This window comes from Eubalaena glacialis, chromosome 15 (genome assembly GCF_028564815.1).
Source record: "Eubalaena glacialis isolate mEubGla1 chromosome 15, mEubGla1.1.hap2.+ XY, whole genome shotgun sequence".
NCBI lineage: Eukaryota > Metazoa > Chordata > Mammalia > Artiodactyla > Balaenidae > Eubalaena > Eubalaena glacialis.
The window spans coordinates 13,065,378-13,079,967 of record NC_083730.1 but is presented as its reverse complement, the minus strand read 5'-3'; the positions used below and the strand labels follow the sequence as shown (position 1 = coordinate 13,079,967).

Sequence of the window (14,590 nt, the reverse complement as noted above, 5' to 3'; positions counted from 1 at the left end):
TGACTGTGTCATTTGTTTTCTGCTAGAGCCTTGACTATTACGGTAAGTAAATGGCTTTGGGAAAAACATCTTGGAATGGAATTTTTGGGATCAGGTTGGTCCCATATTGAGAAGAAATGTGCTGAGAGGAGATGGGGGAGTGGTGTAAGGCAAGGCACATGTAGCACCAAATTAGGGATGGAGGCAAGACGTGAAGTGCAGGTGTAAGACAGGTGTTGGGACATCAGAGGCTGTGGTGCTTAGTAGCTATTGTGACAAGTTGTGGGATCAGCTGCTTTGTTATGATGGGCGTGGGCAAGTCATTCAGCAGAAATTGAAAAACAATGTTAAGGGAGAGAGTAGGGTGGCAGGGAGAGAAGGAGAGGGAGAAAGAGAGTGTGAGAGAGCATAGAAGGGAGGAAACTGGACAGGGAGAAGGAGAGACTGAAGCCGCTGAAGTGGATGGTGCGTCATGGAACCATGACAGTTCCCTGTATCTGAGGGTGGGAGGCTCCCCCTAAGGCTAACATCTTCTAAAACAGTGGTCTTCATAGAATTACTCTCTTTAGAGAGTAATTCTAAAGGTGCCTACAGAGCTGTTTCTATTGTATGAGATTTTCAACATCGCAAGTGTGTGTGTTCTCCTCCCCACAATTTATCTGCCTAAAAACCTCCTGTGTTCACAGTGGCAGGTTTCCCAACTCTACCACATTTCACAAAAGAAAAGCAAATTGTCACCTCCTTCAGATCTTACTGATGAGAGATGCCCGGGAGCAACAAAGACAAAGCCCTTTTACTGATTAATCAAGACACACAAACCCACTCATAGGGCTTCTGCCTCCCCCATTTTCTACCGATTCCTATAACGTGTGAAGAGTGGGATGTCAGAAGGGTAGTATCTTAGCTCATATTTAGGCATTCTGAATTAAGAATATACATAAATTAAGGCAAGGTGACAGTGGGAGTAATGACAATTTTTCAGTCATAACATAACTTCTTCTTATCTTTCACTATTGTCTAGATTGGGTTCCTTTGGAGACTCAACCAGAAGCGCACCTCAAAAACTACTGAAACTAAGTCTGATTTTTCCACCCATGTGTTTACACATGACAAATCCTTTTCTGCTGTTCCTGATACTTAATCAGGCACAAGAAAATCGGACTACCATATGACCCAGCAATCCCACTACTGGGCTATACCCTGAGACAACCGTAATTCAAAAAGAGTCATGTACCACAATGTTCACTGCAGCACTATTTACAATAGCCAGGACATGGTAACAACCTAAATGTCCATCGACAGATGAATGGATAAAGGAGATGTGGCACATATACAGAAGGGACTATTACTCAGACATAAAAAGGAATGAAACTGAGTTTATTTGTAGTGAGCTGGATGGACCTAGAGTCTGTCATACAGAGTGAAGTAAGTCAAAGAGAAAAACAAATACCGTATGCATACGCATATGTATAGAACCTAGAAAAATGGTACTGATGAACCTAGTGGTAGGCCAGGAATAAAGATGCAGACATTGAGAACGGACTTGAGGACACAGGGGGCAAAGGGGAGGCTGCGACATGGTGAGAGAGTAGCATTGACATATATACACTACCAAATGTAAAATAGATAGCTAGTGGGAAGATGCTGCCTAGCACAGGAAGATCAGCTTGGTGCTTTGTGATGACCTAGAGGGGTGGGACAGGGAGGGTGGGAGGGAGGCTCAAGACGGAGGGGATATGGGGATATATGTATACATATAGCTGATTCACTTTGTTGTACAGCAGAAACTAACACAACATTGTAAAGATACTCCAATAAAGATGTATAAAAAAAAAAGAAATACCAAAAAACTGGAAAGTTTACTGGGTTATAGAGCTTTAAGATATTTCGGATAAAAGCCATGAATAAAACCTATGAAATTTCTTGCCGATATGGTTTGTTTTATTCAACTAATATAAAACATCCGTTTCATCAATCCCATCATAAATATTTTCTCCTATGGAAGTGACTCCTCATTTAGTTCATCTCTAAAAATGTTTAATGATTCAACCTGCTCTTAACAAGGTTTAAGATTCTATGTCAGATGCAGAACCAATGAGTGTTTAGCAGTATCCATATTTATCTTAAGTGAAAAAGCACAGAGAAATTATGCTGCGGTTCATCACATCAAGATATGGTGTTTCAATAAAATATTAGATTTCGTGTTTAATAATTATTCATTAAAGTTTTTGTATTTTTTTCTTCGTATTTCCCATGATCGTATTGCTCTGTTTCAAAGGTCTCTTCCGTATTGAGATGTAACTAGTCTTACTCATAGTATAAAATTGTCATATAAGTGGAATTATGTAACATGTACATTTTCTGTTCAGCTTCGTTTTTGCACAGCATAGTGTGTGGGAGTTTTATCCATGTTGCTGCAGGAATCAGTAGTTTCTTCCTGTTTTCCTCTAAGTGCAATTCTTTTGTTTGTAACTGTTCACCAGCTGTTAAAAATTTGAGGTCTTGCCAGCCTTTTGGTTGTTAAAATAAGGCTTCAATGAACATTTGCATACTAGCCCTTTTGTGGCGAATGTATTTACATCCCTTGGGTAAAATCAAGGTGTGGAATAACTGGATCATAATTACTGGATCAGTAGACGTTTAACTTTATAAGAAAGTACTGATGCATGTCTCTTTGTACACTTGAGGAAGACTTTCTCTAGAATTGCATTGCTCAGCCATGAAGATTTACAGTTTTCTGGAGGGACATCACCCACATGGCAGTGTAGGAGACCCCAGCCTCCACTCCCCCTCAGAGGTCAACAATGAGACAGCTCTCCTTGAACAAAAACAGCTCACAAAGAAGAAATGGTAATGTGATAGAGGTGTCAGTCCAAGCTGTGGTGGTGGCCATTTTGCAGAAAATAAGTGTATCAAATCCACACGTTGTACACCTTCAACTTACTCAATGTTATGGGTCAATTATATCTCAATAAAGATGGAACAAATAAAATTGCATGACTGTTTTCTGAAGTGGTTGCAGCTTTTGGGTCCGAACCAGTGGTGTAGGAGAGCTCTGGTTGATCTACATTCTCTCCACACGGGGTTTGACCAGTCTTTGTGTTTTAACTTTGGCCAATCCAATGGGGATGAGGTGGTATCTTGTGGGGAGGTATTTTGTATTTACATGTATTTCTTTATTAAACTTATATTTATTTTTATTTTTAAAACCACATAACATGTTGATTTTTACTACTTTCCATTCAAAAATAACTTTATTGATGTATGATTGATAGAGAAAGTGCTGTACATATTTAATGTATGCAACTTCATGAGTTTCGAGATGTGTATACATATGTGAAACCATCATACTAATCTATGTATTAAGTATATCCATCACCTCCAAAAGATTTTTCCTGCCCTAAGGAAAGTTATGTTTTAGGAAATAACAATTGTCAATACTTGTGCTTTATATTTTGGTGTATTTCAGGGTCATATCTTGGCATTCCTTTCTTCTCACTTTATTCTCTCCCAGTATGATCCCATCTTTGCCTTTAGCTACAATTACCGTATTTCTCTCAGTATCTCTAAAATTTATATCATCTCTATTACTTACCAGTTCCTATCCCAGTTCTGAGTTCTAGACTCTTAAATTCTTGACATGGGTTACAGAGCATTTCATGTTTTGGTAACAGCTCACCTCTTCAACCTCATCATGCTCTACAATTTTGAATTTTTATATGTGATAATGTATTTCTAAATTACCTTTTCTATGTGTGGTGGGTCACTTGCACTTTGTTGAAAAGAAGAAGAAAGGAAAAGTAACAAATGACAAAAATGACAAGAAAATGGGAGAAAATATTTACAAACGAAGCAACTGACAAAGGATTAATCTGCAAAATATACAAGCCGCTCATTCAACTCAATATCAAAAAAGCAAACAACCCAATCCAAAAATGGACAGAAGACGGAAATAGACATTTCTCAAAAGAAGATATACAGATTGCCAACAAACACATGAAAGGATGCTCACCATCACTAATCATTAGAGAAATGCAAATCAAAACTACAATGAGATATCACCTGACACCAGTCAGAATGGCCATCAGCAAAAAAATCTACAAACAATAAATGCTGGAGAGGGTGTGGAGAAAAGGGAACTCTCTTGCACTTGTGGTGGGAATGTAAGTTGATACAGCCACTATGGAGAACAGTACGGAGGTTGCTAAAAAAACTAAAAATGGAACTACCATATGACCCAGCAATCCCACTACTGGGCATATACCCTGAGAAAACCATAATTCAAAAAGAGTCATGTACCACAATTTTCACTGCAGCACTATTTACAATAGCCAGGACAAGGAAGCAACCTAAGTGTCCATCGACAGATGAATGGATAAAGATGTGGCATATATATACAATGGAATATTACTCAGCCATAAAAAGAAACAAAATTGAGTTACTTGTAGTGAGGTGGATGGCCCTAGAGTCTGTCATACAGGGTGAAGTAAGTCAGAAAGAGAAAAACAAATATGCTAACACATATATATGGAATCTTAAAAAAAAAAAAAAAGGTTCTGACGAACCTAGGGGCAGGACAGGAATAGAGACAGAGACGTAGAGAATGGACTTGAGGCACGGGGAGGGGGAAGGGTAAGCTGGGACGAAGTGAGAGAGTGGCATGGACATATATACCCTACCAAATGTAAAATAGATAGCTAGTGGGAAGCAGCTGCATACATAGCACAGGGAGATCAGCTCGGTGCTCTGTGACCACCTAGAGGGGTGGGATCGGGAGAGTGGGAGGGAGATGCAACAGGGAGGGGATATGGGGATATATGTATACATATAGCTGATTCACTTTGATTTTCTTTGTTATACAGCAGAAACTAAAACAACACTGTCAAGCAATTATACTCCAATAAAGATGTTAAAAAAAAAGAATGACAAGAATAAGTCATTGTTTTATTGATAATGTATTTCACAAAATCAAAAAATTTAGACATGTAAGGGTCCCATATATCACCTAAATTCAAGTAAATGTGTCTAAGTGAATAGTTTTGAATAGTAGATATAATTTCTGAAATAGGAGGTATGATATTTCAAACTTCGTAGAATATAGAGTGTTGAAATAGCCTTTTAGAATATACTGAACATTTTGTCTGAAGAGGAGTTACCATGGGGAGACAGAGTAGGTTTACATGGGTTTGTAGAAAGAGAGAGACAGACAGACATGGTATTTCAACCAACACATTCTCAGTGATGACTATGAGTTTGGAAAGGAAAATGAATCAAAGAGAACCTGTTACTTCCAGCAATCAAGGTTCGGGAACAGCTCTGTGAATGTCCCCCGAGTGTAGCCGCTGGCTAATCACATCTAAGGGGAAGAGATTCTGCCGTAGAAGAGGATGCTGTTGGTCTTGTTGTGCTTGATGAAGAACAGGAAAGGGTGGTCACAACGGAAACTCTCTGGAATTCCAACTGACGTTACAACCATTCCTATTCCAGTCGCAGCTGCGGCCTCTGTGCCCTCCTCATTCACCTCCACGAAGGACTTGTGGAGGACTTTCGACACCACCAGACCTTGTCTCCTGGTCATGCCTGAGAAGTCGGCTTTCCCCTCACTGAAGGCGTCCACCATCCCCAGGGCTCCCAGAGTGGCCTCTAGGTCATAGCTCTCCTCCACTTTGAACCGAGGTAGGTGTAAATCCACTTGTCTCTCGCTCATATTCTGTGGGCTCGTCCACTCTATTAACTTCTCAGCAGTGAGTTGATCTTCAAGCTATAACAATGGAAAAAGGAAAAACTGGCACGATTGTCAGTGGACATGGAGTCCCCCTTAACATTGGATTGAAACGTGGAAATCCTTTAACAGTAAACATAAATACAGGAGATTCAGTTGATATGGTTTTATCTGAGGAGGTAAAAATAACAGAGTCCTGAATATATATTATATAATCAAATAAATGTTCTTATATTTTCATGACTTTGCTATTTTTATGTCTATATGTACACATTAATAATATATGCATATGTATAAATATCTATACAAATGTATATATGTATAATATATATGCACACATATATGCAACAGAATGGTTAAATAAAATTAGTTGTAGAAGATGAGCCATCCACTTCTTAGGCTTGTTCTCTATTTCGTGCTTCACTTTCAAATAACCTCTTGTCAATGTTCTTTCGTCCATAAATTTTTACGTAGTGCATTTACAGCGCATAGCCTACTTTTATTCCGTTTTCTTGCTTCATTTATTTGTAAACTTTTCCTGTATAGATATATGTTTCTCTAATCAAGTTTACATTGTTACATAATACTATCATTAGGGCTTCCCTGGTGGCGCAGAGGTTGGGAGTCTGCCTGCCAATGTAGGGGACGCGGGTTCGAGCCCTGGTCTGGGAAGATCCCACATGCCGCGGAGCAACTGGGCCCGTGAGCCACAACTACTGAGCCTGCGCGTCTGGAGCCTGTGCTCCGCAACAAGAGAGGCCGCGATAGTGAGAGGCCCGCGCACCGTGATGAAGAGTGGCACCCACTTGCCACAACTAGAGAAAGCCCTTGCAAAAAAAAAAAAAAAAAAAAAATACTATCATTAAATTGATATTCAGTATATATATCTTTACTTAATATCTTTTAAGAATTCACTGCATGCCAGTCCCTAACCTACCCTAAGGTAATACAAACATGTACCATTTTTCCTCATTTACAATTTTTCATTATTTTGAGCACTTCTGTCCAAAAGCTTTTCCCCTGTTTAGACTTGTTGTTATAGGATAAAATCCTAGGACTGAGATTCCCTATGTCATTGATAATGGGGAATTTAGAGCTGAAGCAGAAATATTCTGATGACTCTTCACATTTATTGCCATGTTGCTTTCCCTAAGAATTTCCAGTTTCCAGTGTTACGAGATATGTATTTTGAGTGTGGCAAGTTTACTGCCGCTTCTGCATCATCAACTATTAGAGTAATTGCTTATGGCCTTTTATGGAATGTCCTTTTATGCCAGATATTGTTACTGATATTTTTACATATTAACTTTATTATAACAATGCTAACAGGAAAATTCTATAATCACCCCCTTTTTTGAAATCTTAGCAATGAGGCTCTGAATGAGCCTTTGGTCCTTTTTGAGCACTTAGGGACCAAATACTTCAAAATTTAAAAGTGGGCATCAAGATAATCTATTTGTCCACGGTCTACAGAAGCACTGTGAATTAGTGGGCAATATGTAACCACTTTGTTTTTTTAATTTCCTTATTTTACTTGTGAGTGAACTTGCAAATATTTCTATGTGTCACCTATGTATGAGTGTTAATTTCCTTGTCTTCACATGAGTGGACTGGAATATATCAGAGGTTCTTATGGTTGCAAAATAGTTATGTGTGTATCTAGGTATATTTTTTTTGTGAACTGACACTCCATAGTTTCATCAGAATATTAATATGACCTGTGATGTACAGATACACTATTCGTATCATACTGTGATCCCTAAGGTATTGATTTTATTTTTTTGTTGTTTGCTTGAGCTCTGCCAGCCACTAGCACCAGTCTATGAGCAGCCCGTACGAGCAGTGTCTCACTAGGAATTTAAGCAATAGCAGGCAGCATTGGAGGCGCCAGCTTCTACCTTCTGCAGACCGTCTACTTCATTGGGCAGCAGCAGCACCATGCTTAGCTCTCGGCCTTTGTACGGTATTTCCAGGATCTTGACTTGCATGTCCTCCAGTGACGTGAAATTGAAATGATCGGTTTGTTTCATCATCTGCACAGATTTGCTTGTATCCTGCAATAAATTCATGTGGCAAAAAATGCTAAGTGAGCATAAGTCAAAAAGAAAGATCATATTATTGTCATACCAAACACATCCTCCTTCTAAGAGATGATCTCGGAAATCTGGGAATTAGAGACAAGAGTTTCTTGAAGGACTCCCAACTAAATAAAGTTAAAAAAAAAAAAAGACAGGAAAATAAGCCTTGACAAATTCTATCTTCTACCCGCAGCAGGTATATATTAATCACTAGGTATTTAAATTTCACACTGAATGTGTAGCTATGTTATATTATATACATAATTTATAGACAATACCTTGTTCAGCCAAAATTTTTCCTCCCCAGTATCTTCTTTCTTAAATTTCTGGCACCACTGCCCTTTGAAATAGACTGCATTCACCAGAACCAGAACGGTCAAGTTACCAAGAGAGTGTTTGGGAAAGAGATCCTTGATTTTTTCTGCAAAGAAAGAAAATCAAAGGTTTGTCATGAAAGGCACAAGTGGTTTGTCTGGAAGATGCTTTGAGAGTTACAACTGATGATTAAATATTCACACAAATCACCACATTAGGGACTCTGTGCCCGATTGTTCACAAGGTGAAGCTTTCCTCATGGCACCAGCCTGATGGAGTCGCCCTCATGCAGAAACCCCTTCTTCTGACTGGGAACGTGTTTGGTCTCTGTGGTGACATCAGTCACCTCACACTGAATTCTGATGAACTGATGTCAGCTGATCTTTCCACTGGTCAGTTTTCTCCCTCCCTCCCTACCACCCTCCCTGTCCCCTCAATAACCCCCACCCTCCCTTGTTTCCTCCATCCTTCCTTCTATTCTTTTCTTCTTCACTTTCTTCTTTGCTTTCTATTTTTTCACACTTGAACTCACTACTCAGAGGAAATGGGCCTGAATGTTCTTTAGGACAAATGACATGAACGCTAAAATCGAAAACATGTACTCAGACAGCATTTCCTGGGGTGACTTTGTCTTCATTTGCCAGGTTGAGTTGCTGTAGGTTTGGCCTGTATTTAGGATGGGAGGTAGGATATGGTTCATAGAATGGGGACATCATCCAGCCGCCTTCCGTGGTTGGGGAGGACAGCTGTGACCATCCCTGCAGGATGCGCGGATGGGGAAGTGGTCAGGCTGCTCTTGCTGCAGATGGCAAGAAGGGTGGTTTGCAGGAGAGCGGCTCGTTTCCCAGTTAACAAAGGATAAGGGAACCCTTTTAATATTATCTCTTAGGGATCATAATCCAGACGTTAAGCCTCTAATTTAAAGAAAATATGCGAATCAACATGAAGTTTGAGCAGAGATTTGGGATCCATAGAGATACTGTCACACACAGACTCAGCTGAGTTTCCAGGTAGCTGGTCCTGGGATCCCTCCTGGGCTCCCCTTGTTTCTCTCCACACTGACATGGACCATTCCACCCTCTGCAGTGCCCTCCTCCATCTTCTGTAATCTCATCTCACCCCGGCTCCTGGCACCCCATGCAGGGGCCAGCACAGCGTTCACACACAGCGGGGACTCTACAGTGATTTTTAAGGAGTGACTCTCTCATAACGTACCATTAGTTTGGCTTTCCACCCAGGAATTAATCATCTTCCGACTTTCTTCTGCAGCATTGCCAAAATCAGCAGATTCCACACTGGCTAGGTAAAATTTCTTAACATTATCCATGTATGCCTATGACATGGGCAGGAAGAAAGGAGGGATTAAGAGTAATTTATCAGTAACTATGTAGGTATTCCCAGATTAAACTGTGTTCAGTGATGACCAAAGAGAGTACCTGAAACGATCCTTACGCCCACTTCCCCGGTGGGTTGTCAGGCTCTGGGACACTCCAGTGGGGGGCGTCGTGGTCCAGGAGCTGAATGCCTCTGGGGTAAATGCTCCCCATGTGGGTCAGCCAGGCTCCTCTGCCTCCCCCTCCCCCATTAGGAGATGGGATCAGAGGACCCAGGATGCAGACCAAAGGTGTGACAGGCCATGAAACTTACCTGAAGAAACAGAAAAGTCTTTTCTCCATAGAGCCTGTTGGCTATGTTCAGCTCATAGGCATCAGTGGGTTTCTTTAATTCGGTCAGAAGAGTTTGAAATTGATGATGAATACATCCTGGCGTTTCAACCTTCAAACACCAGAAAGTGAGCTCATTGGATTCTCATTGTATGTAAATACTACACCCCCATAGGTCTGTGAGCTCCGTACCTAGAGTTTGGTATCCCCACGGACGACATTGGTTGCTATCTCCCCATATATGGTGTATTTTACCGGAAGTACCCTTCATAATCCTTACATTCACTCTTCCAGGTAATTCTTCCTTCCTGCTCTAACACACGCCAGTCTTTTCTCTTTTGAACTAGAGATGCAGCACCATTCCACTATTGGATTGTGTTTTAATTGTGTCACATGTTTTGGGACCAGCTAAAACTTAAACTCCTTTGAGCTAGAACCATAGTGCATCTCTAACAGTCATCAACTGTATGAGAACATGAAATTTGTATATTGCCCTATGTTATGGCATGAAGCCCTGTTTTACTCCTTGGAGGGATGACTTTCTAAGACCCCTTGATTGTGCTCTTTGGCTGTTCATTATGCCAGTCACTCTGAAGTAGGAGCAGTGTGTCTCTGGTACACTGCTAACAGCTGTACATCAGCATCTCTAAGTCTTTAGTTCAATTGACATGAAAACAAGAGAGTTCAGAGAACTAAGAAACTTCTCCAAGGAGACAGAGCCAATTTTTCAACTCACGCTGATCTCAACCGGAACCTTCCACTTGCTAACGAAGAGTTTTGGACTATTTAGGCTACCAACCATAATTCTCACTCAATCATTTTCCAAAATATAGTTGATCATATGCTTATTGCTCTTACTCTAATTTAGGGGTTAATTAAAATTATATAATTTTAGCAACATATTGTGATTACTATAGTTATTATTATTCTCTAATAATAATACATAACGTTTATGGGGGTTTCTGTCATCCAGGCACTGTTGTCCTGTTTCACATGTAGTTGCATGTCTTGCAGCAGACTTTTTATTGCTCCTAGTTAATTTGTATGAAGTCAAATTGTGGCTCAGAGCAGTTGTATTTTGCCACGTTCCCCATTCCTGAACAGAAGAGCACAATTTGAAGCTCCTGAGTTCCCTGGTGGCCTAGTGGTTAGGATTCTGGGCTTTCATTGCCATGGCCCGGGTTCAAGCCCCGGCCGGGGAAGTGAGATCCTTCCAGCTGCGTGGCATGGCAAAAAAACCATTCTTCAGTTTGAAGGTCCTTTGGGTTTCAGAACCCTTGCTCTTAAGAACACGCTACTCTTCTTTCAAGAAAACAAATATATAAAATAAATAAGTACATAATACGATATGAGAAGCAACTCTGTCCAATCTATTTTGCTTAAGATGTCCCCTAAAAATTGGCCTTTCCCTCTTTATCTGAAATGCCCAGTTTAAACTCTGACCCTCTTGGACATGTGATCTCCTTCTAGATTCAATGCTCTGTGACTCACGGGATCAACTGTAGTTCCTTCTTCTTTGTTCTCTGCGATTTCATTAAAGTGCAGGACCTGGAGGAGACAGAGAGTGGGACAAGGAAACTTTAGAGATCTATGTACCCCAGAGTAAATAAAAAAGAAAGAAAAGAAGGAAGGAAGGAAGAAAGAAAGAAGGAAGGAAAGAAAGAATGCAAACAAGCAAACAAAACAAAATGCCAAATCAAAATAAAACAAAACAAACCCAAAAAGAAAGAAAGAAAAAGAACAAAGAAATGTTCCATGCAAGCATTTGCTCCTTGAAAAACACAACCTGCGTGTGAAAAACACAAAGCTGGTTGATCACCAGCCAGTTCAAAGAATCCTGATTCATTTTTCATCCATTGCTGAGGAAACATGTAAAGATGACTCCCATGGATTTTAGTCAATGCACCACTTCTACCTGAACTCTACCATTTAAAGCCTCACCTGTGGTCACTGGGCAGTTGTAGGTTTCATCCCAGCTCCCAAAGGAAGTCTCGGCACAGGGAAGAGATGGGGCGGAGCACAGGGGGAGAGCATATGCTCCCACAGCTTTGTGCCCGCCCAGTCATGGGGAGTTTGCAGCTTCCTGTGCTACCCCTGGGGACAGCCAAATCTGTGATCATCTGCACAGAAGCCAACAGAGAAACCAGGACAAACTGGTAAATGTAAAGGAAGCTGCGACCTACCTTCTGGATTTCTGATGCCGTGTGTTCTCGGGCCCCCAAGGAAGTCATGGCTAAGGCTGACATGATACTCAAAGGGGAAAAGAAGATATTTTCCTTCTCTGATTGTCTGATCTGTTGGAACAGGTCGACTGCAAAGTGGATGATTGCTTCACCGAGTGAACTCATGGTGGCTTGATGTGGTCTGGAACTCCTGGAGAAGCATCAAATTTAGTTTATAATGAGTTTATTGAAGGGAAGGTTAGTCTGTAATAAAATTTTCATAAGAAATGCCTTATATGTGGGTTGTGGGATTTTGAAAACTATAGCTTCCTTCCTTTTTCTTTTAAAGCTTTTTTCAATGTACATGTATATACTTCATAATTAGAAGACTATGGAAATAGTATTTAAAGAAAACTTTTGTGGGGACTTCCCTGGCAGCGTGGTTAAGACTCTGCACTTCCCATGCAGGATGGCACAGGTTTGATCCCTGGTCAAGGAACTAAGATCCCACATGCCGTGTGGTGTGGCAAAAAAAAAAAAAAAAAAAAAAAAGGAAAAGAACACTTTTGTGAAAACTAATAGAATATCTTTTCTTCCGTACTGGCTGTACTAAGACTGGGTAGAAAATGCATTATAACAGGTCCAAGGCAAAGATTGATGTGTAACATCCCACCACCTCTCATGAGGCACCTCTGTGCCTTTTTCTTGAGGGATCTGTGGGTACTGGACATCTTACCCCCCAATCACACTTCCTCTTAAGGGAGCGTTTGGTTTTTGGAAATAAATAAATTACCTAAAGATTAAAGGAGATGAAAAATTGTTTTACTTTTGCCCTGGCTAAAGAATAAAATACAATCAGACAAAACAAATTAGAGAAATGATGTAACACACATCATTGTTATTATTTTCAGGAAGGATTCATGTAGTTAAGCAGAGCTGCTGGAAGCACTTACCTGTGAGCCTGGAGGAAGCAGAGGTGGGCAGACAGCCTGTGAGCTGATGCGCCGTGAATGGTCAGGTCTGGACTATATAACTCTCTCTTGCTGCCTCCCATCCCTCACAACAACTGGTATTTCAAGTAAAGCAGCTTCTGATTTCTTCACCAGGCTACCCATCACCTTCATAAGCATGCAGTCTCTATGAGTAAAGGCAAGATTATTGTTCTATTCTCATACGTCCTTTTCACCTGCAGAAGAAATTGTGACCTGCGATCACTGGCTCATATGAAATGCATGTAGGTGCCTATCCAACACCAAGGAGAATAACGTTAAATTCTAACTTCTTCACATGCCCTGAGCTACTGTGCCCAAGCAGAAATAACCCTTAAAATATCTTTCTTGTCTTACATGTTGAATTGTCTTTAAGACCACTTCTAACACCGACAATTAAAAAGCTTATATTCTCTATTTTATGTTCTGAAAGGGCTTCTCCAACCTGACCATTTCCTTAAGAATTATTCTGTATAACCAGGAAAATAGCTCCAATTCTCAACTTAAGAGATACTGGCGAAGTGTCTCAGCAGTAGATGGAGAACAGGCATCATTTGCCTTCCCCTAAAGGCTGGACCTTGGCCGTGGTCCTCCCTGTGACCCCCATGGCCCTTGCAGCCAATCCCAGATGGCCAATGACTTCTAGGGTCAGTGGGAAGCTCATTTCCCTGCAGTGTAATCAGCTCTCAGTGACAAGGACAATGGATCCAAACAGGGGCCATTTTGGTGGCAGTATTCCAATTTTTGGTACAAAGATGTATCAGAAAAATAAATTGTTTGAACTCCAGAATTATCACATTTCTCGGTCAGCCTGCTATTCATTACGCCATCTTCAAATTCGTGGTCTTGAAAACAGAGTCAAATGCCTGTGAGAAAAAAGCAGGAAAAAGTGTTCTTTTGAATGCCATGGTTAAGTCTCTTATCATTGGAGCTGTATTCTCTTCAGGGGCATGGCATTCTCATAGCAGAATAATATTAAAAACAGTTGACTTTTACTGAGGGGGGTATGTATTCACTCATTTCCCTCTTTAACACGTTATTCAGGCAGATCCCTTTGTTCTCCCCATTTCACAGATGACAGAGATGGGGCCCAGAGTGGCTGAGCAGAAGCCCAGGTTTCTAAGTTAGTGAACCGCACAGGTGAGGTATCCAGGCAGGTAGCTGGTTCAGGAAGCTGTGTGTGTCCACTCCCCACAGGGCAGTCTGTTGACAGACTCTGGTCTTTTAGTGACATAACTCCTTGTGTCTAAATGAAAAGAACCTGTTTCTTCTGAACTTTCAAAAGAGATAATGTCCTCCCGCAAAATCTGAGGTGGTGGGAATGGGTCCCCCAAATGCTCCCCTGTGGGCCCCTCAGTCACTAGGAGGGAAGGCTGCGGTTCAGACACTCTTTTAGGGCTCCATCCAGAGACCACCAGGAGCAGTGAGCGGGGAGTGGAGCTGGGCTGGTTTCCTCGGTGGGTGTGACTCTGAGAGAGGGTCAGGTGCTCACTTTCCATTCCCTCACACTGCTCTATCCAGCTGGAATTTGGTAGAAATGGATCACTTTGAGAGGGGAAGAAAAGATGGAGAAAAGGAAGTGTTTTTCTCCAGAGGACACTGCTCCCTGTGGCATGGCTGTCAGGGGGGAGGGTGGCATTTCCAGGGTATCTGGCCCAATATCTCCCCTGCCACACGTGTG

At 41.2% G+C, this 14,590-nt stretch overlaps 1 protein-coding gene across 2 annotated transcripts; it reads right to left on the bottom strand.

Moving 5' to 3' along the window:
- Positions 1-5,335: 5,335 nt before the first annotated feature.
- On the bottom strand, positions 5,336-12,974 carry LOC133075441 (serpin B3-like). Of its 2 annotated transcripts, XM_061169684.1 has the most exons (8): positions 12,874-12,974; positions 11,942-12,131; positions 11,250-11,306; positions 9,742-9,870; positions 9,310-9,427; positions 8,058-8,200; positions 7,600-7,755; positions 5,336-5,740 (listed from the first exon to the last, which is right to left on the bottom strand). In XM_061169684.1, the coding sequence occupies exons 1-8, from the start codon at positions 12,972-12,974 to the stop codon at positions 5,336-5,338; spliced, it is 1,299 nt and encodes a 432-aa protein (XP_061025667.1). The 2 variants fall into 2 exon arrangements, with proteins under 2 accessions (XP_061025667.1, XP_061025668.1); XM_061169685.1 differs by lacking the exon at positions 12,874-12,974 and having other exon boundaries at positions 11,238-11,306; positions 11,942-12,106.
- Between the last annotated feature and the right edge of the window lie 1,616 nt (positions 12,975-14,590).